Raw genomic sequence first — 13,336 nt, forward strand, 5'->3', positions numbered from 1 at the left:
CGAGAATTCAGACCCTGAAGGATGGGAAGATTGCTATTAGAACTTTGGGCATGCACACGCCGGCCACCCAGAGACGGCCGTTCCGGCAGCAGCCCTACCGGCCCTTCACCCAGGCCAGGTCTAGGCCATTTAACAATCGCCGGACGGCCCCCTACCGCCGCAGGCCGTCGGGGTTAGGCGTAACCAGACCCAGGGCCCCTCTAAGGCCCCTCAAGGCCCAAAACCGGCCTTTTGATGGGACGCCCGAGGACGGCCCACCACTCTCCCCCCAGGATCCATCCCTATTATTTTCAAATCGCCTTTCCTGCTTCCTCCAGGCGTGGTGCTCCATAACATCGGACAGCTGGGTCCTCAACACCGTCCAGCACGGCTACCGCCTGCAGTTTGTTTTGCCCCCCCCTCCCACCCACCTTCCCCATCCCACTTCAGGGACCCCTCTCACGAGCAAGTCCTCTTACAGGAGGTCGAGACTCTGTTGAGCGTGGGTGCTATAGAGGAGGTGCCTCGCAGCAGGCGGGGCAGGGGATTCTATTCCAGATACTTTCTCATCCCCAAGGCGAAAGGAGGCCTTCGTCCCATCTTAGACCTCCGGGAGCTCAACAGACACCTGTGCAAGCTCAGGTTTCGTATGGTGACCTTGGGGACCATTATTCCTTCCTTGGATCCGGGAGACTGGTTTGCCGCCCTCGACATGAAGGATGCATACTTTCATGTGGCAATTTACCCCCCCCCCACAGACGCTACCTGCGCTTCGTGGTCAACGACGCTCACTACCAGTTTGCGGTACTACCCTTCGGCCTCTCCACCGCACCGAGAGTGTTCACCAAGTGTATGGCGGTCGTGGCCGCAGCCCTCCGCCGTTGTCGAATACATGTGTACCCGTATCTCGACGACTGGCTGATTCGCGGTCGGTCCCAAGAACTGGTAGCGGCTCAGGTGACCGAAATACTGTATCTGTTCCGTTCACTAGGCCTGCTTATCAATGCCGAGAAGTCCAGCTTAATTCCAGCACAAAGGGTGGAGTTCATAGGAGCGGTCCTCGACTCCAATTTAGCCAGAGCCTGCCTCCCTCGTCCTCGGCACGAGACGATGGTCTCGTTCATACGGGCACTGCAGGCCTTCCCTACAACGACGGTGCGATCCTGCCTGCGCCTACTGGGTCACATGGCAGCGTGCACGTTTGTGACCGAGCACGCAAGGCTGCGACTTCGCCCGTTCCAAATGTGGCTGGCATCGGTGTACCGCCCCCATCGCGACCCCATAGACATGGTGGTGACGGTTACAAAGCCCACTCTCCAGACGCTCACCTGGTGGCTGGATCCGGGGATTGTCTGCGCAGGGGTCCCGTTCTGCCCTCCTCGCCCGTCTGTCACCCTGACCACAGACGCCTCGGCGCTTGGATGGGGTGCTCACATAGGAGACCTGCATACCCAGGGTCTCTGGTCAGCTCGGGAGCTCTCCCTCCACATCAATGTCCGGGAGCTGAGAGCGATCCGCTTGGCGTGCCTCGCCTTTCGGGCCCACCTCCAGGGCCGCTGTGTAGCGGTGTACACAGACAACACCACAGCAATGTTCTATGTGAACAAGCAGGGCGGAGCCTGATCCTCCCCGCTTTGCAAGGAAGCGATGCTCCTATGGGATCTTTGCGTGACCCACTCGATTCGCCTAGAAGCGTTTTTTCTGCCGGGGGTGCAGAACATGTTGGCCGACCATCTCAGCGGGTCCTTCGCCTCCCACGAGTGGTCCCTTCGCCCAGATGTGGCTTATACAATCTTCCAGAGGTGGGGGTTTCCCCAGATAGACCTGTTTGCCTCCAGGGCCAACAGGAAGTGCCACAGGTTCTGCTCGTACCAGGGTCAAGCTCCGGGCTCCCTCTCAGATGCGTTCCTCCTGCCATGGACAGATCCCCTCCTCTACGCGTTCCCCCCGTTTCCGCTCGTACACCGGGTGTTACTCAAGCTTCGGAGGGACAGGGCCCGCGTAATACTCGTCGCTCCGGCCTGGCCGAGACAGCACTGGTACACCCTGCTGCTCGAGTTGTCAGTTCGGGATCCCATTCCCCTTCCGTTATGGACGGACCTCATCACTCAGGACCTCGGCAGGCTTTGTCACCCGAACCTGCAGTCGCTGCATCTTACAGCTTGGTTCCTCAGTGGTTGACCAACGCAGAAAGGGGTTGTTCGTTGGCGGTGCAACAAGTGCTGCTCGAAAGTAGAAAGCCTTCGACGCGCTCTACCTACCTCGCGAAGTGGAAACGCTTCGCGATCTGGTGCGACCAACGAGGTCTTAACCCATTCTTGGTCCCCATCCCGACCATCCTCGACTACCTCTGGTACCTGAAAGGTCAAGGTCTCGCGATCTCTTCCCTGAAGGTGCACCTGGCGGCTCTGTCGGCCTTTCGGCCCGCCATAGGAGGCCGGTCCGTCTTCTCTAACCCGATGGTTGCCCGCTTCCTTAAAGGTCTAGACCGTCTGTACCCGCCGGTACGTCATCCTACTCCAACTTGGGATTTAAACCTGGTTCTGGCTCAGATGATGAGACCACCCTTCGAGCCCCTGGCCACGTGCTCTCTGCTTCATCTTACCTGGAAGACGGCCTTCCTCGTGGCAATCACATCTGCCAGACGAGTCTCGGAACTCCGCGCCCTGACGGCCGGTCCCCCGTATACCGTCTTCCATGGGGACAAGGTGCAGCTTCGACCGCACCCGGCCTTCCTCCCCAAGGTGGTGTCGGCCTTCCACCTCAACCAAGAGATCTTCCTCCCGGTCTTCTTCCCGAAGCCGCACGCCTCACCACGTGAGCAGCAGCTCCACACCCTGGACGTCTGCAGGGCCTTCGCGTTTTACATCGACCGGACGAAGCCCTTCCGGCGTTCGACCCAGCTATTTGTGGCGATTGCCGATCGCATGAAAGGCGAGCCAGTCTCCTCGCAGCGGATTTCATCCTGGGTGACGTCATGTATACGAACGTGCTACGAGCTTGCTCGCGTCCCCCCATGCCAACTCACCGCACACTCGACGAGGGCGCACGCCTCGTCGGCCGCCTTCCTGGCCCATGTCCCCATCCAGGACATCTGTAGAGCGGCCACCTGGTCTTCTGTACACACCTTCGCTTCCCACTACGCGTTGGTGCAACAGTCTCGAGATGATGCAGCCTTCGGCCACGTCTCACTCCGAGCCCACCGCCTAGGTAAGGCTTGGGAATCACCTAAATGGAATGCATAGGAGCAATCACTCGAAGAAGAAAAGACGGTTACTCACCGTAGTAACTGTTGTTCTTCGAGATGTGTTGCTCCTATCCATTCCAGACCCGCCCTCCTTCCCCACTGTCGGAGTAGCCGGCAAGAAGGAACTGAGGAGCGGACGGGCCGGCTGGGGTTGCTAGGGTAAAAATGTTCCAGAGAGCCGTGCACGCACGGCGCGCACACCTAAATGGAATGGATAGGAGCAACACATCTCGAAGAACAACAGTTACTACGGTGAGTAACCGTCTTTTGTTCTGCTTTGCCTGATTGAACATTTGTTTTTGGTTTATTTCACACTGTCATCTTTTGCGTTATAAAATACCATCCATCTAAGATTGGGTTGTTTGATTAATTTAAGCTGCAACTTCAAATTTTTGACGTTCTAGTAATGTGTAATGAGACAATAAACCTTCAATTAGCCATGTTAACAGTGGCATTTTCCAGGCTCATATGTGAAAGATAGCATAGGAGGGTATATCCATGTGCATATCACTTATCTGTGCATCCTTTGGGGATATGAGAATCCCAAATTCTGTTATTTGCCAAACACCTAATTCTTTTACTTTGATGCTCAGCAGTGAGTGAATGTGAATAATGGGTGCAGAGCTTAGTTGGTGAAGGTGGGGGAGACAAAAACTGAATCAGATCAAGGATTCTGAGGAGCGTGCTAAGTCATGGAGGAGGTAGAATGGCACCTTCTGCTACACTGTCATTGCAACTTTATTACATTGTACTCTGGGGCTTCTCTGGTCATTATGCCTCAAAACATATGGTGCTTCTAGTTGCCAGTAACACTGTGCAGATGGGTAGTTAACAGTGGGGAAGTCCTGAGTGCAATTTCAGTGGAGCTGCACCAGTTTCCATATAACAACAGTAGACTGTTTTAGGTATTCATTAATCATGTTGGGTTTCTTCATATTTGATCAGATAGAAATATAGGCACATTATTGTATATGAATCCAATACCAATGGAAGATTTGTCATAGTCTTGAGTTTCCAAAGGATTAAAGCTGTATGATACCAGAGGACTAATAAAGTGAAGTTCCTGCTTGAGCATCTTTCTTTTCTGCTGGAGGAGTGCCAGATCTTTTATACCTTGCTATAGATTTATTTATTTTTCAATGCCAGGGGTAGCCACCTCCATTCAGTTGAAGTGCTCTGCTTCAGAGACAGGACCATGCAAGGCGTGAGAGACATAACACACAGCAGCATCTTTGAAATAAAGCTTCCACAGATGCCACAGAGCCCAGGTAATCCATTGTCAAAGGATGACTTTCAGAATACAGAAACTGATGTTACTTGACTTCTCTTCTCTATGATCACTAAGAAGATGGAAGAGAGATTAGTGCTGCTAACTTGTTGCTGATATTAACTGCTACCTCAAATATAGTGTATCTTAAGAATCAGAGGGGTAGCCGTGTTAGTCTGTATCCACAAAAACAACGAGGAGTCCTGTTCAGGTTGGGGGGCTGTCTGTAAGCGAGGATTGACCTGCATCCCAAGGCCTGTGAGAGTGGGGGATCATTTTCCAGGATAAGTTGTAGATCGTTGATGATGAGCTGGAGAGGTTTTAGCTGGGGGCTGTACGTGATGGCCAGTGGTGTGCTGTTATTTTCCTTGTTGGGCCTGTCCTGTAGTTGGTGACTTCTGGGTACCTGTCTCACTCTGTCAATCTGTTTCATCACTTCCCCAGGTGGGTATTGTAGTTTCAAGAATGCTTGATACAGATCTTGTAGGTGTTTGTTTCTGTCTGAGGAATTGGAGCAAATGCGGTTGTACAGCCCCCTGCTAAAACCTCTCCATCTCATCATTAACAATCTACAACCTTTCCTGGAAAACGATTCCCCACTCTCACAGGCCTTCGGAGGCAGGCCAATCCTCGCTTACAGACCGCCCCCCAACCTGAAGCAAATACTCAACAGCAACTACACACCATGCCACAGAAACACTAACCCAGGAACCAATCCCTGTAACAAACCCTGTTGCCTTCTCTGTCCCCATATCTATTCTAGTGACACCATCATAGGACCCAACCACACCAGCCACACCATCAGAGGCTCATTCACCTGCACACCTACTAATGTGATATATGCCCTCATGTGCCAGCAATGCATACATTATTAATGTACATTGTCATTTCTTATTAAAAGTGTGTTTAATCACTAGACTACCAAAAATACACACAGTCATATTAAGTGCGTGAAACAAGGTACTTATGAGAGTACAAAGTGGATTTATAAAACCATAAAAATCACAATTTTGGTATGTTTGGAGTTTGGGGTGTTTTTGTATCTGTATTTTGTGGTATTAAGACCTGAAGGAAATTAGAGCAATGCATTGGAAATTTGGGAAACCAGGACTCAGTTGCTATTGATAATATTGCATCAGAACAGAACAAAACTATTTATAGGTCCTTTCATCTGAGGGTCTTAGAGTATTTCACAAATAATAGTTAAAACAAAAGTCACCATCCATGCAAGGTCAGCGAGTGGTATTATACCCATTTACAGATAGGGACACCAAGTCATGGAGAAGTGAAGTGACTTGTCCAAGGTCACTTAGCCCCTAGTCCTGCAGACAATCATGCATATGCACCACTTTAAACATGAGTGTAACTCTTTGCAGGATCAGGATCTTAGCTAGTCTTTGTCAGAGCTGGGAATAGAACACAGATGTTCTGATTCATATGCCTCTCTTCTAGCTCTGAGAATCGCACTGTTATTTATTACTTATAAGAAGCTTAACAAATACTTGGGAAAGATCAGTGTAGGTATTATAATAGTCAGTTAACAAGCTTACATTTTCAGTCTCCATCTGTAATATTAAATATTGCTGATCAAAAGAACCACACATTCTTGTTTTTGTAACCTTTCTCCTCCCCTTCTCTCACTCCTTCCCATGCCTTTTCTCTGTCTCTAAAGTGCCTAGTACACATCTGTAGATGCCAAATTTAATAATCACATACAGGAGGTTTCCGTTTAAAAGCTGATATAGGCACATATCTGTGGGTGAACAAGATTTTTGGTACTCTCTTGAGGGGATCTAGAGTCCTGCTGTCCACTGTCCTAATGGTGTCCTTAGGAGAAGACCCATCTGTCTTGACAATGGCCTGGGATTTTGATGGTTAAATCCCAGCCAGAGTCCAGAGAAAGGGCAGGGAGACACTCACAGCTGGAAACTAATTAGGTGCAGCTGAGTCTATTTAGGTTCAGTATGTTAGAGGTTCTGTCTAGACTAGGAAAACAAGCTACATCTAAAAGCATGTTAGCTAAGACTTTTCAACTAACATGTTTTAAAACACTAGAATAAACAAAAAGCAGTGTGCAGTGCACACAATATGAAAAAAGGGACATTTTCTACCAATTTTTTGCCATACAATAGAATCTCTATTGCAGTGAAGAGTTCTGTTATTTAACATCCTTAATGAATTGACAGTTTTGGGAAAGGTGGGTTGTTTTGGGTTTTTTTTGTTTGACAAGGTGAAATTTAGATTTTTAATATCATGGAGTTTTTTGTTTGTTTTTTCTAAAAAGTAGATTGTCCAAAAGCTGTTGGATGGGAGAAAAACCAAAAAGGAGGCATGGGTCCAAGAATGGTGAATCTCAGCGAATGTATGGATCCTAAAAGGTATGTGGTGGTTTAAAAACATTTATAATCTGATCATGCCTGAAATATACCAGGCTTGGAGGGTATGGGGAGCGAGAATGTAAGGTCCAAAGGCTACCTGGATCTTAAATGTGCTTTGTCAGATAAGAAAATATAGTTGTGACAATGTTAGTGCCCAATCCTGCCATCCATTTTTACCAGGTGCAATGCATACTCCCATGAAAGGTCCCATTGACAGTGGAACTTCACAGAGTAGAAAGCACCATGCCTAGTAATAGGTGCTTCCAGGGTGGGGCACTAATTGGAAATCCAGATTAGTTACTTTTTAAAGTTAAGTTGAATGCAAGCTGTATTTCTTTGTAGCTGTGCTTCTGTGCATAGACCTATGTTTGTATTGTTGAATTCTGTGATTTTACTTATTGTCCTTCCTTTTTAGTTTAACTTTTATCAGTGCAGACTCACAATTTACTTAATGGCTGGCAAGACATAAGAACAGGTTGACTGCTGTTAAGCATGTGGCCTTGGTAACTTCCATCATTGTGCCCTTAGGTTTTGATTGTTCAGGCTGCAGAATCCTCCTGTGAGAAAGTACATGCCCTCAACTCCTGCTGAAGTCAGTGGAAGTTGAGGGTGTTTAGCACCTTGCAATATTGAACAGTTTTAATTTTATGGATAGTTTTCCACTCCCTCTACCTCTGAGTACACTACATCAAGTGAATGATGGAAGAGGTAGAAAAGATTCACATAGCCCTTCCTGAGGAGAAGCTGCACATAGCCCTACCTGAGGAGAAGTTGGAAGTAAGAGACAAAAAAATGAGTGTATGATGCATAGCTGTACACAATGACTGGATGTAATGTAGTGGAGCCCTCTGCAAAGAAGAGGTGATAAAAACAAATCAAGACTTATGTGAGACTGAAAGAGGGGACCATGCTGAGTGTAAGGAGGGCTGGTTCTGGCAGAAAGAAGGCTCCTGTATATGTTATGTATCATTTATCTCCCTTATGGATAAGCTGCTGTGATCTGCTCTGCTCAGAACTTTGAAAGCCTGGTACATTGCCCAGCCAGCAAATCCAACATAGGCTGCAAATGAAACTGGTTAGCTGCTTTGGTATCCTTTAAAGCATCCACACAGCAATAAATACTGCACTCTGGAGGAAAGGCATGTGTAATAATTCTTGTGCAGTGTGACGGTGACTGGCTGAGGGGCATCAGAGAAAGAATTTAACAAAGTAGAAGGCTAGGGGATGGGACATTTGGATGTGGCATTTGGATGGAATCTGAGGTGAAAGGTCACTTCTCATTTTCAAACTTGGGTCAGAGGCTGTTCACTTTGGAATATAAAATGTGGGTCAGCTTCTTATTCAGCAGACTTTACGGGCCTGATCCAATTCCATTAACTTCCATGGACTTTGGACTTAATCCAAAGTAATTAAATCAATTTTCTCCACGTTTCCCTGCAGCATGGGACGTGGAATGTCTGCTAGAATCATCTGGGGATATCTCACCTCATCACTTCCCTGCCTTTGCAGAGGCCTTGAGCATTGGTGGCATCGTGAGCTCTCCTGTTTTCTGCCTGTGGCACCTGAGAATTGAAATGCTTTACTCCAACTAGTGTCACTGGGCTTAATATAGGAGTACTTGAATGAAATATATAATCTGTGCTATTGAGGAGGTCAGACTGGATGATCTAATGCCCCTTCTGCACTTAAACTCTATGAAACTAAATGTCATTTTCATGGACTGCCTATTTTGGTTTATAACTTATGGGCCTCTGGAGTATACGATTTTTCCTAGCATGAAGTATATGTTTAATGGCAATCTTGTCAAATACCTAGGGAGTAAGTTTTTAAAAATAGGGCAGTTACTGATTGTCTTCTTGTTCTTGTTTCAGCATCTTTCTAATTCATTTGTAAGAACCACAGTAAAGATTTTTATAAAAGTTTATTGCGTTACTGTTTTTGGTGTATTGATTGTTGTATGAGATGACAATAGGATAGAATATCAAAATTTGTGTAGGTAAATAATGCTGCTGGCACAACACTTCATCTTTACCTTCTTTTTTTATTACTATGTATCTGATTAGCAAAATGTTTAATAGAATTTATGCATAGTATCTTTAAGAATTCCCAAAGTATATGAGAGTAAATTGCATGGACTGATTAATGTCAAATCCGTTTACAAGGTTCTTTATGCATAGCATGGATTGTTATGCAGAAGCAAACTCTGTGATTTTTTTACTTTTCATTTTAAGTATTCTTAGAGATGCTCATACTGTATACTGCTTTAGCTATTTCATTAGCTAGTGCAATGTTTCCCAACTTTGGATGTCCTCCTCTAAAGATCATTTAGATACAGATATGCAAAATAAATTGATTTCTCTGTTGTATATCTGCATTTAGCTCTGTAGTATCTAGGCACAGGTGGCTGTGAGAGGAAGAGCTCGCATGTAGCCTGCTAGCCCAAGCTTTTCCATTTTGCATCCGTGCTGCTTAGGTCAGTCATGTGAGCGCATGCACCCTTCACTAGAGAACCTTCAAAGGTGCTTATCTTCTTTTTGCCTGTAGAGAAGGATGATCCATTGGTTAGGATGCTAGCCTAACACCCAAGAGACACAGGTTCAATTCCCTATTCCGACACAGACTTCCTGTGTAACCGTTGTGACTTATTCCCTGTGTGCCTCAGTTCCCCATCTGTAAAATGGGGATAATAATACTTTCCTACCTAAACGATAAATACAGTAAGGATTATGACTAAATATAGGCTAAGTACATTCAGGATTGTGATGTAATCAGATACTTCATTGATGGGAGACATGTACAAACTTCAGACAGACAGAATGTAGTCTTGTGGTCTGCTGGGCAGGAGAGAAGGAGACTGAGAAACAAAAAAGTCAGTGAAAAATAATTTTAAAAATATATAGAGAAAAGACAGGATTTAAAAAGAGAAGAAAAACTGAACTGAGATCAAGTGGACAGAAAAAGAGAGAGATAATAGCAACTGGTGGGGTATATCATGAAGGGATATGTGGCAATGAGTGGGGGGAGCGCCAGTCCTCTTCCCCACCTCTCAAAATAAATAAATAAATAAAAATTGAGAACCAGTGCTTAGTTAGAACAAAAGGCCAGTGCTGCATTAGAGAGTATTCAGGAATGATGATGTTTGTTTTTATTTCTCTATATAGGTTAGCTGAGTCGTCTGTGGATCTTAATCTTAAATTGATGTGCTGGCGGTTAGTGCCTACTCTTGACCTGGAGAAGGTTGTGTCTTCTAAGTGTCTGCTGCTAGGAGCTGGTACGCTGGGTTGTTGTGTAGCCAGAACCTTAATGGTAAGTACCAGAGTTACTCCTGAAGGTAACCTGATGTCTCTCATAAAGGTTGCTTTTTTCATCCTTGTGCTAAAGAATGGAAGAATACAATGAAATCAACATATGTATGTGATATGTGTGTATCACAGAAATATTGCAGTTTTATGTGTTTTTTTAATTAAAAACTGCCCATATACAAAGTGCCAATTTGTCCTGAATAAAATAACAAATGGGTTCAAAAAATCAAATTCAAATGAAAATATTTGAAATAAATAATTGTGCCAGTGAGAGACAGTTCAGTGTGATCAAAAGGAATTTTACTATAGTTAGCTTCTAAAACTGTAATAACTTAATCTGCAGTTAAACGTAGAATTTGAATTGTGAACAAAAGTCCACTTATGCTTTTAATGCTATAGACTCAAAGGGGTTTCTGTTACGCCCTTTGAACCAAAGTCTTACAGTGTTAAATTAGTCATTACCAATTACTTGGATTTTTTGTTTGTTTTAGGGATGGGGAGTCAGACAGATCACATTTGTGGACAATGCAAAGATCTCCTATTCCAACCCTGTACGGCAGCCTTTATATGAGTTTGAAGATTGTCTCGGTGGTGGGAAGCCCAAGGCACTTGCGGCAGCAGACAGACTGCAAAAAATATTTCCAGGAGTGGTAAGTAAGATATTTTGGTGGTTACATCTCAACATATTGAGAAGACAGCTGGCCTTAAATAGCTCCATAGTATACCTTTGCTCTGCTCATGTTAATGCTTAAAAAGAAAAAGGGAGCAGGAAACTAAAATGCAGATTTGGAATTGTTTCCTTCTAAATCTGAAAGTGTTTTCTTCTAGGCTGGTTTTCTCCCTAACTCTTTTTATTTTTTTTAAATAGTAAGTAGCCTAATTGTCATTGAATAGTCTGAAATACATAGTTTTCTATTAGATCAAGAGATGAACTGCTGTTGTTTTCAGACATTTGGGAAAGGTTCAGAAAATGATTTGATACAACAATAGGGAATAGAGTTACAAAGATACAAAAGATGTTGATTTAAATTTGGAGCAGTTACATTTTCCCCACAAGCTTTACTGGAAATATATTCATAGTCCTCATCCATGCAAACACGTATGTAGATAAGTTTATACACCTGACTACCTGCATTGAGTTCAGTGGGGCTGTTCATACATGTAGTTAATTATGTGGATAAGTGTTAGCAGGGTCAGTGTTTGCCCATATGAATACGTGACCCTTGAGACATGGCAACAAATGCTGAAGGTGTCCAAAAGAAATTAGAAAGTGTGTTTACAGTGGTCAAAGTATTAGAAATAATAATTTGGCAAAATATTTCACTAAAGCTTGGTTAACTTAGCAACATCATTTGGGCTTAAATTTTGTATCTCAGCCAATGTATCTAAGTTAGATGGAACACCATTGGACCAATGGATTTGGATCTTTTTGTTTGTTGAGAGCAGAATTATTATTAGGCATTGGAATTACAGGGTTGGAGTTCACAATAGTCAGTAAAAACAGCTTCTTCTGAAACCTTCTTCAGAATGGAGGATTGCGTGATTTTGAATAAATATGGGCATCTTTCCTAACATTTGTAAAAGAATCATGACATTCAAACAGCAAATGCAATTAAAAAGGAAGCATTGGGGGTTGTCAGAGTGCATGTAATCTGGGAAGGGTTGGGGGGAAGAAGTGAAATGTAAAGTAGTAACATAACACAATTCTACTATGTGAGGTGAGAGGTTAAGGCAGAAGGGGATCTTGTGTATTACACTGAATATGTATTTTTATGCCTTCTTCCTCTCTGTGGAGCATGCATACAAGACTGTTCACAGGATTTATTACCTATCTTATTAAAATGTTTATCTATATTTTTGCAGGTATTATATCTTCTAAATAGTAAAGCTTTTTTTAAAGTGTGAAATAGTATTATCCTGATTCCAGGTGTGAGAGCAAACTTCTGTATATTTTTAATGTCCCCTGTTGTCCACATTTAGCTTCTATATTATTTTTCAAGATTGATATTGAACAATTAGAAGTAGAATTTGGCCAATAATAGGGATTACTCAGGTATTCAGTTCATGTGATCCATGTAATTTAAAACATTGTTCTCAAAAGCGACATAGTCTCGTCTCGTCTCTCTTCTCTCGTCTCTCTTCTCTCGTCTCTCTTCTCTTGTCTCTCTTTTCTCTTCTCCTCTTTTCTCTTCTCTTCTCATAAATAGTCTGTAATGCTCCATTTATACTTCAGATGTCTGTATTTCTTCTTGGTTTAGCTGCTGCAAGTTATGACTTTTTTCTGAATCCCATAACCATGTGGGCTTTCCAGATATTTTTCTCATCTTGAACTGTGTCCTTAATATCTTCAAATTATGTCAGTCCTCATTATTACTCTAATGAATTCAGCTTCCTGTATGCTTGAAACCATTAACCATTCTGCACACTGTATCCATTGTGGCCTTGTCTAGAGGACTGGGCCCTGTTCGCTCTGATGTCCCACCTGACTTCCATTATGTTATTAACATGAGGTGAGAAAAGGTGGCCTTATGACAAAGATAATTAAGAATATCCTGTTTTTGTAAGGAACGTGACAAGCTGAATTGTGAAAATGTCTGTTAGACTTTGGCATTTTTTCCTCACCACTCTTTGGTTATAGGCCAGAGACTAAAAAGGCTGGTGGAAATGTGGGGCCTGGCTCCTAGAGGGTGTCCCTTGTTTTAGGTATCAGTTTAGTATTTTGAAACTGAACATGTGAACATAAGATACTGGGCAGACAGTTGGTGACGGGGGGATACTTTTAATAAAATTATTCATGTGTCCCAAGACCTGTGGAGGAGCAGGGTAAGAAATGTGCATACACACAGTGGCTATGCAGATTTCCATAAGAGATCAGCACTTGCGTCTGGGTACAGATTTTCAAAAGAGCTCATCACATGGGATAGCAAATTCTTTTGTAGATCTGGCCATGACTGTGGCAGTAGAAACTGCAGAGCACACCTGAATATCTGGTCCTGTGTGGGTATACAAGCAATGTTGAGAGGGAAGTGGGCAATTCTGACACATGACTTATGCTGTCTTGCCTCCTGTTTTCTACAGAATCCTGCAGAAAGGAATTAACTATGGGAAAATATTGCTGTAAATGTATGTTTGAGATAATTAAACTTCACATTTGACTTTTATA

The 13,336-nt window shown here is 44.2% G+C and overlaps 1 protein-coding gene across 8 annotated transcripts in view; it reads left to right on the forward strand.

Annotated features, from left to right (window-relative positions):
• The window catches only part of ATG7 (autophagy related 7), a 301,957-nt gene that overhangs the window by 25,440 nt on the left and 263,181 nt on the right, over positions 1 to 13,336 (forward strand). For 7 of the 8 annotated variants that reach the window (XM_039547597.1, XM_039547600.1, XM_039547598.1 and 4 more), the window contains 4 exons: positions 4,373 to 4,494; positions 6,778 to 6,871; positions 10,033 to 10,177; positions 10,665 to 10,823. In XM_039547597.1, coding sequence (XP_039403531.1) covers positions 4,373 to 4,494; positions 6,778 to 6,871; positions 10,033 to 10,177; positions 10,665 to 10,823 — 520 coding nt within the window. The remainder of the gene's footprint in view (positions 1 to 4,372; positions 4,495 to 6,777; positions 6,872 to 10,032; positions 10,178 to 10,664; positions 10,824 to 13,336) is intronic. The other variant, XM_039547601.1, reaches the window with a different exon arrangement.

This window comes from Mauremys reevesii, linkage group 7 (assembly GCF_016161935.1).
Source record: "Mauremys reevesii isolate NIE-2019 linkage group 7, ASM1616193v1, whole genome shotgun sequence".
In the NCBI taxonomy this organism is placed as follows: domain Eukaryota; kingdom Metazoa; phylum Chordata; order Testudines; family Geoemydidae; genus Mauremys; species Mauremys reevesii.